The sequence below is a fragment of the Cydia splendana genome, chromosome 2 (assembly GCF_910591565.1).
Source record: "Cydia splendana chromosome 2, ilCydSple1.2, whole genome shotgun sequence".
In the NCBI taxonomy this organism is placed as follows: Eukaryota; Metazoa; Arthropoda; class Insecta; order Lepidoptera; family Tortricidae; genus Cydia; species Cydia splendana.
In genome coordinates, this window is record NC_085961.1 from 22,661,770 (window position 1) to 22,681,846 (window position 20,077).

The following is a 20,077-nucleotide window of genomic DNA, read 5'->3' on the forward strand; positions in this document are numbered from 1 at the left end:
GTACATCTTATTTATTCTAACTAGACGATTTCTTAAAGTAACAAGTGGTAATAAGAGTAACATAACTATTTGCCTTCAAGAAGTAATCGTATTAGGATCAAAACGAAACGTTTCGCAATGCAAACGTAAAAATAAACTTTTTGTTATGAATTGAATTTACATTTTCGTAATCGTCGTAATCGAAATGTTTTTTAAAACCCGTGTGTAATTATGGCCTCCTCTAAAGATCAAAAATCTGAATTACCTCCGGCCACATCAACGGCATCCGTGAAGGAGCCATCATTCGAGAGATCTCCATCAGTAACATCTACAAAAGAAGACAAATGGCCGGACTTACTCTTATCCAGACCCGAAAGATCTTACTTTTTCAATTCAAAATGTAAGTACTCCTCTTAATTTAAATATGTAATACCTATGACGTGTACGTGGACGACAGAGAATCAACAATTTACACAATTACTTTGTATTATCAGTGACAAGTGTGTGACCAATATGTTAGTTGTATTTCGTAAACAATTATTGCACTATATATACGACATAGTTACTGTAATTATTGTAAGGTACATTGAACAACTACATTTTTGGTGTACTATAAAAGTCCACTTTATTCATGCAACAATGTTAGCTATTACTGCAAAGATTTTTATATTATGTATCTACTTATTATGCTTAACCCTTTATTATGGCACACTTAGATATGATATATGGCAAAAATGACCAGCCTATAACACCTTCTATTTGTATTTTTTTTTTGCTTGAATCTTGTTATTTTGGATCATTAAAGGATTAATAAAGTAATAATGCAAATATGTATACCTAGCTAAACATAAGGCCTTCATTGAATAGCCAATACGTTAAAATCAACTGTGCAATATGATATCAAACCAAACATCCTTTGAATATTAAAGAATTTTAACATGTCTTTATTGCAAAATTTGCAAATGGTAGAAGAGCCGACTGCAAAATTTTGAACCGTCTTGATACCGCGATGAAATGCACAATGGTTTCCCATAAAAGTGATGATAAGTCCGAATTTGATAGTCTGCTACAGCGGAATTTCCTGAAAGTACAAAAAAGAAGGTCACTTCCGGTGTGAAAAAGGGGGGCTGATTTAACCCATCTGATACCGAAATAATAGTTATGGCAGCAGTTATAAATTTACTGGTACACAGAAAAGCGAAATCTGTCAGTATTTTTTTTGCCGGAAGTGCTTGGCAGATGCTTTCAAAGGTGACCTTCGGGACCGCTAAATCAACCCATATGATACCACCTTGAAACCAATTCTAGTTGGTAGGTATGAACCCTCATTTCAGGAATATATAAGTCTGCCAAGGGTTTTCCAATAATGTGTGGGAAAGTAGAAATGACAGAGTCAAATGGAGGAAACTAGTGGAGGTCTTTGCCCAGCAGTGGGACACTAATTTTAGGCTTAAAAAACTGTATGTGTGAGTAAATTGGATATGATTGAATTCCTTCATAATGACCAGAGTTTAATATATCCATAGCCACCAGAATTCTATTGTGAGGTGACTTTTTACACCCTCTCTTCATAAGTGAAAATAATACAGATAAAGGAAAAAAAATATATGGATATTATTTGCAGCAACCTGCTACTTAATTTACTTGGAACTTGGCACTCCTTTACATATAGTAGTATATACATATCTATTCCACCCTCCATATTACTCCCATTATAAACTATGTGTGTGCCAAATTTCCATCTAAATCTTCCTGAGTCTATGATAATATTTTGCATGGAAGTCTATAAAAACTTTTGTAGCAAGGCAGAGGGATTAGTGTCAACCCACATCCTTTTTCTGGTCATATTACATTAAATTAATGATTTTTTAGTATAAGATTGCATAAACTTACAATAGGTACTCAAAATCTAGAAAATATCAAGAATTGCTCCGACATATCTGCTTTTAATTCGCTGAAATTAAGGAAATTTTCGGATTTCGCCATAAACCACTGAAATTACCAGTCAAGTCAATTCATATGGCTGCTAGAGTGCCAAGTGCTTAGACCACTGAACCAATTTAGATGAAATTATTGCACCTATGAAGATAGTTTGAGTCCCGTGGAAGGACGAAGTCGCGAGCAGTTACAATTTAGGTTATAGGTAAAAGTTACAAATCCCTGCACATTTATACCTATACGTTATCATCTAATATTTGCTCAAAGTATTTAATGAAAATCTGAGATAATTTGTATGTACTTCTTATTAAAATTCAAATTGTTAATTATAGCTACATCTATTCCATTATAAGAGAACTATATTGTGCTTACGTGAAAAACCACTGGACAATCCACATGCAATGTATTTCTCAACTCTCCTCAAAGATGGCAGCACAAGTTGCAAGTATTGATTTTTTGCCTCCTATGTTGGAGGTAGTCATGCTGTGGAAAATCAATATTGTTTGTTCCCAATTCGGTGGAAAAGTTATTCTGCATCGTGAAAAGTAAGACGCAAATTGCAGATTTAGCAAAAAACGTGGTTCTGGATTACCTGTATTTACACTATCTTGTGGAGATTGAGAGCTTTACACAGTGAAATGTATTCGACGGAGTGATTCGAGATTCACCTTCGCGTGTTCGTTGTTTCGCTTGAAAGTTTATTTGCCACTTTATTATGCGTTCGTTGACCGCGGTCCACGGGCACCCTCTGCCTGAGCTAGGCGTTCCCTCCAACATCAATCAGGGCGACGGGAACGGAGACGACATGGCCGGCGCGCAGGACACCATCTACCTCTGCAACTTCCGCGTCTCGGTCGACGGAGAGTGGCTCTGTCTAAAGGAATTGCAAGACATGGAAATGCAGGATTCCTATATAAAGCCTGCCGAGCCGGGCGTTATCACCTCGCCCGACGATCCTATGCATTCTTTAATGGGTAACAAACGTGACGCATTTAGTTTACGTCAGGTTACTTTTGTGTTATCCAATTGTTACATACTATGTTTTCCTTGTAGCACGTGACCCCGTAGTCATAGAGCGCAGCAACCTGGTGAATATCTCCAAGTTGATCGTTAAGGAGCTAATCGAACAATCGCTCCGATATGGACGGATGTTGGACAGCGACCATCTGCCGCTGCACCACTTCTTCATCGTCCTCGAACATGTCATGCGCCACGGACTTAAACCGAAAAAGGTATTATATTCAAAAGGTCTTAATATAAATAAAACACAATAATATTAAAATGAAAAGATACTAACTGTGATAGTTGTTAAGAATCAAATGGGTTTTTTTTTTAATTTAAACAGCATTTGCAGGGTCTTCTTGGTCCTAAAAAGGAGCTGTGGGATATTCTTCAGATGGTTGAAAAATACTCGCCAGAAGCAGCCGATATTACCGCCAGTGTCCGAGATCTTCCAACCGTCAAGTACGTTACACGCCTCATACACAACTTACAGACAGTTTACAGTGACTTCTGAACGAATAACAAACACAGTCTGCATAACATTAGTTTCATTTGTATACAAATATCCGAACAACGTAATTCTAAATATTATTATACTTTCTTTCGAATGACTTCACAAGATGGTCGCGTTTATCGCTTGCGTCCATATAAAGCATTCATCTCATTTTTTTCAATAGAGGGTTCTCTTTATCAAAGCGTTTTTATACCTGAATAGCATTTTCTTGACAGACTCATTTGTCCGTCAAGTTTGTCATTCAAATACGTAGCATTACTAGCAAATGTGGTATTTATTCTTAGAACCGCAATGGGCCGTGCGCGCGCCTGGCTCCGACTCGCGCTGATGCAGAAGCGCCTCGCGGACTACATGCGACTCCTGCTGGAGCATCGAGAGGACACGCTCGAGGAATACTTCGAGCCGCATGCCCTTATGCTGAACGACGAGGCAGTGATCATCACGGGGCTGCTCGTCGGCCTCAACGTCGTCGACTGCAATCTGTGTGTCAAGGTACTAACGCAATTACGTTTACGGTTTGCTCAACACTGACTGACTAAATTAATATTAGGTACTGGAATACTTCGAGCCGCATGCTCTCATGCTGAACGACGAGGCCGTTATCATCACCAGTCGGATCATCGGCCTCAACGTCGTCAACTGCAGTATGTGTGTCAAGGTACTGAAGCAATAAAGTTTACGGCACTCGCGGCTGGTTGACTAAATAATGTTTCTGGTACATTTCGACGACACGATCGAGGAATACTTCGAGCCACATGCCCTAATGCTCAACAATGAAGCCGTGATAATCACCGACCTGCTCGTCGGCTTCAACGCCTTCGACTGCAGTCTATGTGCTAAGGTACTAAAGCAATCAGGTGTACAGTTTATTCGCGGCTTTTCAACCAAACCGAAATGGCTCTTAAGTAGGTAGTTAAAGAATCGTACCTTGTTCTAGGAGGAAGATTTGGATAGCCAGCAAGGCGTGATTGATTTCTCGCTCTACCTCCGAGGCAGCAACTCCTCCAACGACCTGACCACGACCACCAACAACGCCAACACGGAGCCGAAGCAGCGGCACATCAACACCATGTTAGATCAGAAGAACTACATCGAGGAACTCAATCGGCATCTCAAGTGAGTTACTCGTATTTTCCTCATATGTTACACACTTAGAGCAAGTGGTTTACAACGCCCGTATCTATGCATTTACAGCTTTGTTTAATTGTTGCGTAGCTAAATCGGCGGATATATGAGGTTGATTTGACTCGCCTATATCAGCGGTTTGGAATTCACAAAAAAACCCGTTACATGGTCATTGAAACTTGATTCATTCCTTGATTAATGGTTTTGCTTTATATGCAGAATTGTGCCATACACTTTAACCTCAACATTTTTTTTTTTGACTTAGTGAATTAGTTACCGTTTTTTGTATATAATTTATCCCATTTTCGTCAGGAAGTATCCGTCAAATGCATGTTTTATTGGTCATCATGTCACCAATAAGTTAAATAGCCCATAAACTCATTACTTACATTGTTTACTGTAAGCAAATAACAGTATACTTTTATACATTTTAGCGCAACGGTAGCTAATCTCCAAGCCAAAGTTGAAAGTCTGACTACAACGAACGCCTTAATGAAGGAGGACTTAGCGATCGCCAAAAACACAATGATCACTTTGGTCGAGGAGAATAATCAACTAAAACATGCATTGGGTAAGTCCGTTAATAAATGTCTGTATTATACTAGTGCCGTTGTGTCTCATGCTGATAATTATGCAAATTAGATCTGTCCTTCAAATACTGCAGTCGTACGCACTTTGTAGTTATATTAAAACGTAGTGTGCATGCGAATAATGCGCATATGTAGGTACGAGAATAAAGTAGATTTTTTTTCGTGTTGCTGTTACAAAATCCGCTGACAGAATCACGATTCACGACACATTATACTTAGGTATGCCACTTTCAGCCGTGTCAATTGCCAGAATGATAATATTGTGCAATTTTAATGTACCTAGTATTAATCGTCATTGTGCCAAGGTACTAGATAGCAAAAATATATGTACATACTTACACAATTCAGAGGTGCTAATCCTAAGCTAATAGTTTTGCTGAGTGTCGGTACAAATAAGCCCATTTTTTCTACTTTCTTTACCTTAAATATCTATTTAAGTAACTCCGAATCCAAGTTTATAAGTAGTAGGTATAATAGATTTGTATTTTATGTCAATAAGGCGTTACTTTTCATCACCACGTAATATAAATATAGTCCTCAGTTCACTAACGTCGAAATTCATATTTAGAACGAGGAAACGGGGTTTCCCAGTCTACTTGAAGACTGGTTGAAGGCTTGAATGGCTGCATGAAGCTTAATTTGTATTATGTTAAATAAGGGAAATATTAATAAACAAGACTAATTGTTACTTCTAATTTTCATCTTATATTATTTATTTTCGCCCTCTTTTATAATTTTATTGACTTTCCTCTAGTCTATTGTACTCAGCTAAAGTCTATTTCAATAGAACTTGCTAACTATGTAAACAAACCGCCATATTGGAATTGTCTCTGAATGATGAATTTACTAGTGATGGGCAAGACTCCTACTTACTACTTTACTAATGTCAAACCATATCGAATAATAAAATAACAAAAGTAAAAAACAAGTAGTTACTTATTTTTAATTTATTTAATCACGATCAGAAGACAAATTAGTACTAAAGAATAATGTATTGATGTATTTTATAACCGCGGCGGTAGGTACAGAGCGTGGGTTGGTTAGTGTGTAGCGGGTTTATATTGCAAACTTTAGTCACAACACTACCCATCATAGACAATTGTAGAATTTAAAAGAAACAAAACCGTCATTCTAACAGTTCCTAATAACGTAACTTATGAACCCATTTTAAACTTTTAATTAAATATGCAAGATACTGTTATATATTTATGTATTTTACGGAACGGACCGTTTCAATGGTGTATATGTGTGTGGTTTCAATGGTATTTAATGAGGTGGTGTGAAAATTCAAAGAGAAACAGTGATAAAACAAAGTTACGTTGTTTGTTTACATAGTTAGCAAGTTCTATTGAAATAGACTTTAGTGCTATATTTGTCTACCGTTCTTCATCAATTCTCATCTACTCAAAGGTTAACTGGAAGAAATCCTTTAAAGGGATAAGTTCGCCTTTGTACTGCCTATAATGTGCCATAAATTTGTGTTTTGTACAATAAAGAGTTTATACATACATATTAGTCCTAAAAATCACTTCTACTAGAAAATCTCCGCGCAACTTACATATTTACCAACCGCCTGAGTGGTAGACTTATTTCTACTTCTCAATCATATTCGTTACATACACTTGTCTCTTATGTCTTCCAAATACTGTGTATAATAGTGACAATTCACTTTCATGTGTGTAGTGTATGTTAGCGATAGTTTAATTATTCCTCGAATTCGCGTGAGTATCGGGCGCGAAGTCATCAAACTAATGAGCCCGCGCATATCAAAATCGCGATGCGAATAAGAATACACGGATAGAGGACAGTAGATAAGACACCTTGCAGTCTAACACTTCCCATGACTCACACTGTTTAGTCGGCATTAGTATGCTGGAGTTGTCGCACGTATTTTGATGTCCGTCAATTCTGCGCTCGGCCCGTTATGCTCTATCGCTTACGTTAAATGGGCAATACTACGGCAAAAAATCAAACGCGTCCGACCTTTTGGACGAGGTCTTGTGAGTTACCTAATAATAGATTAGTGTTATTTTGTGCCCGGTTGTAGACTTTTTGTGACTTATTGGAAGTGTGTTTATTTACGTGCCGCGCTATAACACGTGTTTCTTTTTGTCCAGGTCAAGACATCACTAAAGATAGTAGGATGAAAGTAACTGAGCTGCAGTCGGATGAAGAGGTAAGAATAGCGATATATTGCGAAATATGTATTAATGCTTAAAACGCAACTTAAACAAATGTAAACAAGTGTTTGGTGATGTCATTACGTCGTCACTAAGCGACGTCTTTCGTAATTATTATTGTTGTTGTTTATCGTATACAACACGTATTTATATAAACATAAACTAATGTATAAACATAAACTATTGATTTATTTCAGAAACCTTTACAAAATAAATACAAAAACAAAGTAAAGTGTTATCTACATTAAGCATAAAATATAAATAATGAATCATATTGGCTTTTTTTAGGAAAAACGCAGCGTCAAGAGTGTCACGTCTGATAAGACTAAGAATGAGAAAGATAGCGAATTAGGTCGAGTACTGGAGGAAGAAAGGAAGAAAAATGTAGAGCTGCAAAGAGAACTGGATTTACAGGTAATACATATAATCTTACTCATAATATTTTTTTTTTTAATTAAACCATTTAAACCGCCAATTACTTAATACAACTATTTTATTTTACAGATTTCATTAAAAGCTGAGATGGAGGTAGCTATGAAGTTATTGGAAAAAGACATACATGATAAACAAGACACAATAATATCTCTACGACGACAACTTGATGATATCAAATTAATTAATTTGGAAATGTACAAAAAATTACAGGTAAGCCACCATGATTCGCTTAAAATTATAAATTCGAATGCATGTGCTTAATTATGTTCATTACTTAGTGTAAGAAAACTATAAAACGCCATGACTTAACATAACCCATTATGATTAATATAATTTGGTAATTAAGTAATAGCCTTTAGAGAGGTCATTCATGGAAGAAATCACAATAACATTAACATTGACCTCTAAATTATCGTCTGCTAGCTCTCTCCTCATTATGTTTGGAGTGTCGAGTGTTGCCCAGAGTTCGCACGGTTCCAACAATGAATGGTAGATAAGAGCGGCGCTCACGAAGGCCGCTCATTGAGCGTGGGTGCAGAGATGCATGTCTCCCGCCCATGCGTTCTCTTTACCTTATTGACTAATACTTACTCAATTAGATTAAACGTTTGATATCATCTTCGTTTTACTAATTTAAAAACTTATCTTTTTACTTCGTTTTGTAACTACTTTATATCTACTTATAAATGTATATAATTGACGTATTTTTTTTTTTTATTGTTTATATATGTAGAAATTATATCTTTTATCTTAAATACTCACCCTATACTAATAAAATGGTGTATTTATCTATGCCGCGCTTGTCGTACGGAAGGAATGCGAGATGGAATTGACGCAGAAGGGCGAAATCGTGGCCAGGCTGCAAGACAAGGCCGAGCAAATCGGCAAAATACTCAGCAACATTGAGAAATATAACCACTTCCTAGGACCCGACCACGACCTGGTCAAAGCGCTCAGATCTCCCACTACTAACGAGAATAATCTAGGCGAAAAGTTAGAGAAACTCAAACCTGATAACTTAGGTCAAAAGAGCTCGAAGGCGAAGGACGAAGGCCCACCGAATAAAAAACTAAACCTCCAGGAAATACCACCGTTCAGACGAACCGCAAACAAAGATAAACCTGTTGCCCAAATGAGAGAATAACTCCAATAAACTATTCGTCTCTTAAAATGTTATTGTACAAATTATCGTTCTGGTTATGCTCAGCTCGTCGTACATTGTTACTGATACATTGAGGTGGTATTTCCTGATTAAATCGCCACAGAAATGTACTAACAATATTTCTTATAACGATATATACATATTTACTAACGGTTATAAAGTATGTTCAACGTTTAGAGAGCGTACCTACTCGCATCTTAAAACAATCATGATATGCCATGCTTAGACTGTATATTTCCGCTTGTTACTAACAATTTTGGACGCACTATGAACTTAATGTTATAATAATGCAGCTATATTTTATTGGCCTTGTTTTAGGAATGTGAAAGTTCCTTGAAACATAAAACAGAGCTAATAGCCAAATTGGAAGCAAAGACTGAATCAATGGGCAGCACGATACATCAGCTTGATGAGAAGTAGGTTCCAAACTTTTTACTATGACAGCATCAGGCTGCGGGAGGCCCCAGTCTGCGGCGGACTAGAGACCCCACAACACCGTAATGTCACAGACAAGTGCTATAACAAATACGAGATGACCTGCAGGCATTGCCGTGGAGATGCTTTCAATGTTTCTCGTCCGTGGCCGGCCGGCCTTCCGTCAATGAGAGTGCCTAGACTTTACGCTATCCATTGTACTATTCATGTATGTAATGCTTGACATATCAATATTGGAAGCACTTAGGTGTGCCGCAATGCACAGCTTGCGTGAAGTTGACTAGCGTCGTACGTAGCTGTTTCTACCCGCTCGGTATTGGCAAACCCCCACAATTTGTGAACAATGTTTTGATAGTATATTTTTGGACTATGTAACTGGATTGGACTCTTAAGGGTTTTTACACGGAGGCTATGCTAATATTGCTTTAGCTTCTCGTTGCTGTGATTATACAATCTTCTGATTGTTATATTTCATTGAGACATGTTGCGTTAAAGTTAGACCAGGATTAGTCTGCAACGATTTTGATATCACACGCAGTGTAAGTGTTATTTATACGTCATAATTTCATAAAAATTTGACGTTTAAAATAACACTTGCACTGCGTGTGCTATCAAAATCGTAGCAGACTCGTCTTGGTCTGACTGTATTTGTATTAAGTTTGATTAATTTATATAATTATATGATCTGTTTAGCGGAATCTACTAATTCGTTGAAATATATTTGATTACTCTATTGAGCTATAAGATGTATTATTATTTTATTTTATACTAAATTAACAAAAATGTTTGATAATTGTTAGACGTACAATAAAATAATAGTGGCATTATTAAACATGATGTAGAAACTAAAATTATTTTGTAAAATTAACTATATACATAGTTGTATTTACAGTATTATTATTGTACCTTGCTACATCGACGAGCTATTAATTGTAGGGATGGTTTGATCTCATTGGTTGAATTATAAAACTCAATTATACTTAGCACTTACTAATTATATGTAATGTGATCAAAATGCTTGATATTCTTAAGCAAATGTGAAGGGATCCAGTGATAGAAGTTGAGATTCCTATTCATAGTTTTGTAATTCCGAGATACTAGCTATGTAAAATTATATTTATAATAAAGCATATTCAGTCGCATACTGTATTTTATTGAATACCACAATACTTGCTTGTTTTTTTATGTTAATTGTGTAGGTTTGCCACTACCTTGTTTGCGTTTGCATGCGTTTGTGAGTGACGGTCCCTACACTTCGGGCTAAGAATTAGAATTGCAAATTAACATTTTAACAATATTTTCAACTAAGTGTTATTTTTAGAAAAAGTGTTGTTTATGTTGCATTTTTGGATTATCTATAGATATAGACATCATAAATAGTTTCAACACATCGACAACCAACATGCATTATAATAATAATCATACGCAGGCGTGTTTATTTTATACGACTATAAAATAGAATATAATTGTAACCAGAAATTGATTTTGATCAAACAATTCATGTCCTCATAGACATTTTTGTTAATAACATTCATTGATGAATATCTAGCAATTACCTATTTTAAACAAAATAATTTATTATCAGTTTAGGTATACATATTTCAATAGTAAGGTGAATTAATTATAATGAACAGACATAATCTGCTAGGTCACTTACCTACAGCTAGATAGGTAGGTACCTATTATTTGATGTAAACATAATTTGCAAAACTGTCATTAATTGTAAATTAAGCTAGCAAATAATTGCTATAAATTGGACACATTTATTTATTTAATCTTTATTGCACAAGGAAAATACAAATGTACAAAAGGCGGACTTAATGCTACAAGGCATTCTCTACCAGTCAACCTAACTTCGGGCAAAGCAGATAACTTGTAGGCGGCGGGGGTATAGGTAACATGTTGTACATTGTTTTGTAAAGACAGTTTAAGAATTTCTGATACTTAATTCAATCATACTGTTGCGGTTTATTGTCTGGTGTTCATGCCTACGCTAATTTAGCTAAGTACTTATATGAGGAAGTAAAACAAATTCTTACCATATTACCTACATATGAATATGTTCAGCAGATCTGGTACTAAATGTAGTTAAATTAAATGGTCGTATGAAATATACACAAGGTTTTATCACAAAATCATAAACACAGTAAATGTCAAATAGATCTTCAATCTCAATGGCAAATATATCTTCAGAGCCTAGCTACTCATGCAATCATATGAGTTGTAAACACTGACTTAATATAGTATTTATTTTATATCAATGGTTGTAAATGTAATCCATGCCTACAAGGACAAGTAGAAATTGTTTCCATCGTTACTACACCGGTCGAAAACCGTCACAAGGCAGAGGCATTTGGCTACCCACCCAGGTCCAAGGAAATCGAAGTACAGTTGATGACAAAGATATGTTTACATTTATTGCCTTTGTATCAAAATCATTGTAAGTGCACTTGCAGTTTACTTTAACTTTCCGCAAATTCTTCTGGCGCTGCGGATCATAACAGACCGATTCTCTTAGCTATTAAGTATACCGCTCCGTTGCTAAGCTTGCTTTATGAACCAAACTCTTCAGTCCTTCACTTAAAATAACGAAAGCGTGCTAGCGCTAGCGAGCTTCCTAAAATTATTGCTGACTTGCTCTTATCATTTAATATAATGAGTCGCAGTGCCAGCAGAAATTACGGTAGGGTCATGGCAGGAACAGTGGCTCACTCAACCTAATTTCAACACGCGTTTGGCTAATACAGCAGACACATTCAGTAATCGAACAAATTCAAATGGACTAGCAATGGTTATTCTAACACGCGAGGGTATAGAGCTATATTTGTCCGACTGAGTCACTGTCCCCGCCTTGACCCTATATGCGGTCATCGCACAAAAGCGGGGAAATGAAGATTAAACACTGAGCTGTAGAGATGTATCGCAAACCACATCGTTCTTTCGTCTAGGTATTGCTCGAATATGCAAGAGCGATAGCGAGGCATATAACGAAATTTTCGCCGTAGACTTGAGAGCCCTGAATATAATAAGATACACGTGCAGGTTAAAGGAAGACAAGGCTGCTAGGAAAAGTTTGGAAGAAAGCGCGCGGTCGCTGGGGCAGAAGGCTGCGGCCGCGGAGACGAGGGCAGTGACCGCCGAGGGGGATCTGAGGATAGAACGCGAGTGGAGGACTTCGCTGCAGGTATACATTTGACTTAACGAATACGCGCTGTTAGAGAAGCATTTTTGCCGATTGTTTCGGTCGATAACTGGCTGACACTGGATGTTAGTTCTGAAACCTATTCTGTAGTTGAACATAATGCAGAGGAGCCCCCTGTGCCATCATGGGTTTTAAGCGTTAAACCTCTTGATGAAGCACGAAAAATAAGTACAGACGTAATATGGTTCTAACTTTTAACATTATCCATTAATTCATTTTGAGAAAGTTATAACATTAGTGAATCAGAACATATATGCATGTAAAATGCAAATTCGCGAATTCGGCAGTAATGTGAAAAGTTATTCAGTTTGCTGAAATGAAAAATATTAAATAAGTACAATGCAATTTGTCATTAAATGAAGTTTTTTATTTTTTATTACAGGAATCGATGATACGCGATCGAGACAAAATATCAATGTTGACACAAGAAGTAGAATCTCTCAAATCTATTGGACAGGTGAGCTTGTAATAGTGTAACTGTAAATCTACCCACCCAAATATGGCACTAAGTACTTTCCTAATTCGATACCAGCCAAAGTTATTATCAGCTGTACCATTATAGACATAAATTCTTGTCACTAGCCTAATGCCACATTTTTCATGAATACTATTTTTTTCCTTCTAGAAATATCTATCCCTACAAGAAGAACAACACCTACTCAAGACTCAATACAGCGAAGCTCAGAAAACGTTAGAAGAAGTTGGTGCGACGTTAAGCGAGAACAAGCTACAGCTAGCCGAATTGTTAGAGAAGGAAGCCTTGACTGCCTCCGCCGACGACACGCCGAACTGGACCAGCGACAAGGACGCCACGGTCTGCACGGCCTGTGCCAAAGAGTTTACGATAGCGAGGCGGAAAGTAAGCATATCAATAAGGCAATATGTATATTCAATAAGGCACTTACATTTATCGACGCAGAATCGGTTTGGGTCAATCTCATGATTCCATTACAGCAGCGGCCGGCAACAAGCGGGCCGCATGCGGCCCGCGAACCTCTCATTTGCGGCCCGCGAACCGCTCATTTGCGGCCCGTGAACCCCCTGGCTATTTTATATGTAATATTGTCAAACAAGAATGTCTGATAAAGTCACACATATTAACAAAAGTGCGGCCCGCGTCAACTTCCTTAACTACTATGTGGCCCTTGGCTACTAAAAGGTTGCCGACCGCTGCATTACAGCATTTCGAATGTTTTCGCTATTTGTTACTGGCTGAAGTCGAGTCACCTTGTCAGGGAAAGAGCCAAACCTGTTAGAGAAGTTTTTGCTCGGTTTGCCTTGACGGGACATAATGGGATTCTGCTTCGATAGGTAGTGCTTCCAATTCAATTGTCATTACGCCTTTGTTATTATCTGAATCTTTTTTTGTTTTATGTTGAGAGTCTAAAAACCACTAAAACTAATGACCTACTATTATTCTTTGTTTCCAGCACCACTGCAGACGCTGCGGCCACATATTCTGCAGCGCGTGCAGCGACAAGTCCGTGGCGTTGGCCGGCAACACCAAGCCGGTGCGCGTGTGCGACGCCTGCTACGCCGAGGTCAGATTAACGTAGCCGTAGCTTATCTAGGTTACTATTCAATTATACAGCCACATTACGCCGAAGTCAAGTCAACGTTGTCCTTAGGCCTAGGTTACTTTTCAATTCATACGACTGACCAAATAATTATTATGGTAGAACGCAATTGTTAAGCCGTCGTAATTAATTGTTACACGTTTTTGAGCATCAGAATCGACGAGTTTTAATTAAAGTCCGTGACTGTAGCCGGCAGCGTCAGTCCGTAAGCGTGTGCTGCGCCGAAGTCAGGTTCACGTAGTAATTAGGTCCTTACCTAGGTTACTATCCAATTCGTAGGACTGACCAAATAACCGGTGGACTTTTATAATTAATTTTTTAAGCCGTATTTATTTTCACGTCGGTCACTCTTGACTCTAGTTCAAGTTCTTTGGTCAGTGAATAAAACAAGCCCATACTAAAGTGTTCATAGCGATACCAACGAGTAAAAAATAGCTAGATTAAATTTAACATAACTAGTACTGAAGTCAAATACTGCTAAGCCAATTAGCGGTATCTCGAATCAAAATTGAATGCAAACTTATATCGTCGGACCACGCTAAGTGTTCACGCCAAGTGCTATGTCAAGTATGGAGCTTATGCATTATTACTAGCAAAGTTGTGCATTGAAAAGTTAGCATGGTCAGAGTCTACCTTAAGTTCTTTATCTTAAAATACAATTTTCAAATAAATTTTGAGATATTGCTATTATTGGGCTTATGAGGGCAGAATACGTATAATAAGAAAATATTATATACCTTGTCTAGCCATAAATTCTGGTACAAAGATATTTTATGAATTTAAGGTACTACCTAAATAACACGATAAATAAGCTTCGAAAATATACCCCTCTTACATATATAACATTTAATTGAGAAGTTATTACTTATGTATTTTTTTTTCATGGTGATCCTGTTCAGTTTAAATTTTAACAGGACTTATGGCTAGACCAAGTAGTTAAAAGTAGTTTGATTATGAGAGCATATTTTCTTTACTAAATTCATAAGTGCTGGAGCGAAATTTGTACCGTACGGTCAATATTTTCATAGAAAATCCGCGCCAACTTTCGTGAATCGACCTATACCACAGAAACATCCAATAAGTGGGAAATAATCACTATCCTAGGGGTGAATATACCTCTATAATTTCAATATGACAAGTAAAAAGCTTACTTTTCAAATAAGAACAAATAAAGAAACTGCCGTAATTTTTAATTCTAATTTGTCCCGAATTTTTAATTTGTATTGTTTTCGCATTAAGCAAGCTGTCAATAGGAAGGACGTGATGCCTTACCACGATGGTAGCAAACAAGTACAAGTGCACGCTTGATAGTAAACAACTATAGTATATACTACATTCTCCAAATATTGCACTTGCGCGGATTGGGCCTCTCATTATATTTTCTACCAATGCGCTGTTTTCAACAAGCTTATTGTATATGTGCATTTATTTTATTGTATTTTTAATACAATTATGTTTTTATTTTAGTCAATGAATTTAATGTAAATGAAAAATGAACTAGAACAAATTTCACTGTAAGTCGAAATATTATGTGGTGCTTGTATGAAACCATGTTTGTCAAACATTATTGTTGTTTAATATTGTAAACATATTGTATATATATTGACATTAATAAGATTGAATTACAAAATTAATTAATCATCTAAATATGTTTGATTTTTATGTAACTTAAATTTCTATATCCTCTCCAATTATTTGGAGCTGGGACTTTACATACGGTTGTAGTATACCTATAGGATTCCTTACATTCTCTACTTTACTTTTTAAGGCGGCGTACTGTACTCCGTTAATAAAAGACATGTATTAAAACTATCTGTGGGGTTCAGACTAAGCATATTTTACCATTAACCATCTTCGAACTAATTAGATGCTTCCAGCATATGTTCCAATATGTGCTCCATCGCCATTGGGTTGTCTTCGGGAATCTTAAACAAAGAAACTTATTATAAAGCCTCTGCAGTAAGGTATTATTTTAACACTGGCCGTCCTATCACTCAATAACATACATATTCTTAGACTAACAAAATGTATACAATGGTTTACCCAATGGCCAGCTCCGAAGACCGACCAGAAGCTCAACTGTCGGGATTGTTTAAAGAACCCATTCCTGAAACCTCGGATCGGCTGTCTCTTCGCTTCCTTCAGCTCTTGGGCGCCGGGCCACTCTAACTTGTGAACCCAGTTCGATGCACCTGCAAATACATTAGACAATAGTTCTACGGCCTCACTTCTTCTCTTCACGCAAAAGGTCTTAACGATTTTTGGAATTTAAACATGGGCTTTCATTTCAAAAGCACCGTTTCATAAATGTTGATTTATTTTGATGTAAATCTATGATGTATGATCTTTGATGTATGTCTATGTGTCTGAGCAACGGTCCAGTAAGCTTACCAGCTAACGGTGTCACTACGTCCAAGTTTCCATTGTAAACGGCTATCTTTAGCTTCGTGCTATTTAAAAGCATTTCTACTGAAATAGGATAAAAACTAATATTATTTTGGGTAAACTACACGAGTCGGTAACTGAAATATTTCCTCAAAATTATTCTTACAGAATTTAGTAGACGGCACGAAAAAGTTCTTATAAAGCGTTGTGAAAACTTTTTCCGAGTGGTAACTCCACTGCAAATTTTGATTCACCACGTGAGACAGCATTGGCTTCACATATTTATTCACTTTCACTGCCAACTTATCTAAGGCTGGGTATGGACTGACTTGATTGATATTATTCATATTTATGTCCATTTCACCTTCTCTGTGAAACATTACGAATAATATCGAATCTAGTCTCAACGCTTTCATAAATTCACTTTTGTCTATAAACATACTCATGTCCTTCACAATGTCTTTGGCGCGTAAATACGTGTTCTGGTCGATGACACCCTGTGGACGAAAGCACAGAATAAATAATAGTACTAGGTACAGAAGACTCACTCTCTAACAAAACGCGTCTGTTACGATCAGGACAGATATGGCCGCTAGGTGGCGACAGCGCCACGCACGGCTTATGGCTAGCCACCAAAATTGGTGTGGAACGGATGTACCTGTAGCAAAGCGACGAAATCGCGGAATTCTCTTTAAAACAAATACCAAACTTAAAATAAAGTGTATGTAGGTACTTTAGTTTGAAACATAAACAACGCATGCTAAGATTCAAACGCGAATGATTCATTGTTTAAGACTTTATGTCGTTTTATAAGTTCATACGCGATATTTTACCGACTTTCTAAAGTAATTACCTACTTACCATAAGGTACAAGAAATCCGGTTGGACCAAGGTACTTTCCCTTGGCGACACCCATCCGCTTCCGATGCCTATGCCTTTGAAGTTCATTTTGAGACGTTTCTTTTCTATTGCCTGGAATCATTTAAATTTTTATATTGTATGGAGTTGAGTGGAGTTACTGGAGTTTCCCATAAAAGATTTTCTTTAATTATAAAGCGAAACATTAGGACTTCTTCTACTTGGTCTGTTTATACGATTTCTGAATAATTATGGTCCAAATGTTTAATTCCGCCCTTATATGATCCATATTCTACCCTCATATTGGGAATTCAGTTATCTGCTAAGACCGATATGCTAGAATCAATGCGAACGTCGTGACACTAGAGCTATATTTACAGAGATTATAATATAAAGGGATTCCCATATTTAAAATAGTTCCATTTCATCTAGCCTTAGGATGTTTCACAATACGGCTATAATGAAGGTACTTTTAGTAATCCTCAAAGAAAGAGGCTTCTACTGCTGTCGTATCTAAGACATCTAAGTAGGTACTTAGAAAACAAAAATAAGCCTAGCTATTCATACCGTGTGTAGATAATATCCCAATCTTGGACTTAACTTGCCACCGTAACTCTGTCCAAACAAATATGTTGGAGTTTTGCGGAATGTTTTATGATTCTTGAAAAACGCCTTTATTACTTTTGATAAGTCCATTGCTGAAAACAATAATTAGGCAAGTTCTTTTATTATATTTCCCGTTAATTGTTATACATAATTACGAAATTTAACTATTTGGCATAAACACATTGGTAGGTACCTATTGTCATTATGTTAGGTATGAATATGAACGTTGTTTTCGCACGCCATTTAGGTATCGATGTTTTTTTACGCAAACCTCTAAATCTCCCGACGTGCAAATACTTATGATTCTTATGTTCATTAACTTATGTATAAGAGAAATTAGATATAATTTGTACCCATTTCTCGATCAGTCTTCACAAGCAGGGAATCATTGGTGGCGTAGCTGAACCCCGTTCCCACGGGATGGTCTATTAACAACACATTTCTCCCGTTAACCTGAAACATTGTTCGTTTTATTGCCGTTAATGGTACCTTTAGTTGCCCATCAACGAAATCTTCCGAGCCTCGAGATCAGTCTTCATTTACCGTAATATTTGCTCATTTTGTGTTAGCACCAAATAATATCCTTCATATCAACATATTGCGTTATTAGATGCATCTATTACGATATATTACGAGCAAATGTGGCCACAACCTGCCTTATATTTGAGAAACGAGAAAAAACACACATGGAAATGCAATATCCATTTAAAGAAACCGGTTGGTTTACACTCCTGCTTAAATATTTTTGATTTATTTAACATTCAGCCAGCCAGCAAGCAAGCCAACAAGAGCCTTATTTCACAATGTGTAAGTATGGTACCTATATATCTATCGATATAGAATAGGAGCTAGGTAGTAATTTTTCTGCGCGATTCTTACCCAGGTATGATTCCGTGGCTGCATTTCCATATCTAACGGACCAAACTCCGCGAAATTGCCTATACCGGTAGCAGCCAGGCCCGGCCCGCCTTGCACCCATATTACAAGGGGCTTCCGATAAGCCCCGTCGGTCGTTCCATCTGCGTAGTACAGCCAGTAAAAAAGGAATGCCCCTGGACGCACTTGGACATAGCTTTGGAAACTCTTCCACGGTCTATTTCTCAATGATTCCAGATATGGATTGTATTCCGTATGAAACGCTGTAACGGATAATTGTTGGGATAATGCGTCGCAAATAATGGCGGCAAGAGAGGTTTTCATGTTTAGTGATTATGATTAGGTATAATTTAGGTTCAATACTTTTTCCTTGTACATTTTCAACGGTATTGTGAATATTGTGATTCAACTAATAAAATTATCGGACTTGGTGTTACCTCCACTCCGAAATTGTGGAACAGTTTCGTCAAAAAGTTATAATTTATGTATCTAAATAGCCAATCAGATATTATGGTTAATAAACGTATGACGTGTAGACTTGATAGACGTGTTTTAGAATAATTGTAGTTACAAATTAATTGTTTTTTCTCAATCAGGTCTATATTCGATCGTGACAAAATTCATCTCTGATAATTTCAATTTTCAACCATAGGTACATAAAAAAATTACCTCCTTCGAGAGCCAAGGTGAAAATAACAAGCACCGGTAACCACAACATTGTATTTATTTTATTTTTATTTAATTAACTTCGCATTGACGAAACACAATAGCACTGACACTCGGTGTAAAACACATGCGAACTTTTGTGCCGCTCAAAAGCGTTTACAGTCGTCAGCCACCACTCGCGGTGACATCACATTCACACTTATATTTAATGAATTAATGAGGTAAATGAACATAAAAATTCACAAACACCATTGCCAGCTCTTCATTAAAATGATGTATGTCACGCGCTCCCCATTAGAGACGTGTGGGATAATAGTCGAGACGCTGGATTAGCTGAAACCCACGGCGAGCTCGGCTACAGCGACTAGATTTACACCTTAATCAAGATTAATATTGAAAACGATCGTCATATAGGTCCGACACGCTTTGTTCCTGCTCGTCTCAGCATTCAAGCAAATGACGTATAATGTGAAAGGTTAAATGTTGGTATTTCTGCTAGACTCTACAACAATGAAAGGTCACCCTCATGGGTGAAACGCTCATGCGT

General features: G+C 37.0%; 2 protein-coding genes across 8 annotated transcripts; one reads left to right on the forward strand and one right to left on the reverse strand.

The window, feature by feature from the left end:
- The first annotated feature begins 129 nt into the window (after window positions 1–129).
- LOC134805993 (RUN and FYVE domain-containing protein 2) lies at window positions 130–14,447 on the forward strand. Of its 6 annotated transcripts, XM_063779173.1 has the most exons (15): window positions 2,294–2,891; window positions 2,971–3,149; window positions 3,263–3,381; window positions 3,718–3,925; window positions 4,371–4,549; window positions 4,993–5,129; window positions 7,266–7,324; window positions 7,617–7,742; window positions 7,833–7,973; window positions 9,244–9,341; window positions 12,403–12,544; window positions 12,945–13,019; window positions 13,188–13,421; window positions 13,993–14,120; window positions 14,381–14,447. In XM_063779173.1, exons 1-14 carry the CDS (start codon window positions 2,633–2,635, stop codon window positions 14,116–14,118), a joined length of 2,082 nt encoding a protein of 693 aa, XP_063635243.1. In that variant the 5' UTR covers window positions 2,294–2,632; the 3' UTR covers window positions 14,119–14,120; window positions 14,381–14,447. The 6 variants fall into 6 exon arrangements, with proteins under 6 accessions (XP_063635245.1, XP_063635243.1, XP_063635242.1 ...); XM_063779175.1 differs by lacking the exons at window positions 2,294–2,891; window positions 14,381–14,447 and adding an exon at window positions 130–379 and having other exon boundaries at window positions 13,993–14,180; XM_063779172.1 differs by lacking the exon at window positions 14,381–14,447 and having other exon boundaries at window positions 13,993–14,185.
- A 1,088-nt stretch (window positions 14,448–15,535) lies between these two features.
- LOC134805779 (retinoid-inducible serine carboxypeptidase-like) lies at window positions 15,536–19,678 on the reverse strand. Of its 2 annotated transcripts, none has more exons than XM_063779008.1 (9): window positions 19,534–19,678; window positions 18,868–19,127; window positions 18,342–18,441; window positions 17,386–17,496; window positions 16,967–17,021; window positions 16,691–16,893; window positions 16,531–16,608; window positions 16,183–16,331; window positions 15,536–16,064 (listed from the first exon to the last, which is right to left on the reverse strand). In XM_063779008.1, the coding sequence occupies exons 1-9, from the start codon at window positions 19,580–19,582 to the stop codon at window positions 15,999–16,001; spliced, it is 1,071 nt and encodes a 356-aa protein (XP_063635078.1). In that variant the 5' UTR covers window positions 19,583–19,678; the 3' UTR covers window positions 15,536–15,998. The 2 variants fall into 2 exon arrangements, with proteins under 2 accessions (XP_063635078.1, XP_063635074.1); XM_063779004.1 differs by adding an exon at window positions 17,950–18,080 and having other exon boundaries at window positions 16,691–17,021.
- Window positions 19,679–20,077: the final 399 nt, after the last annotated feature.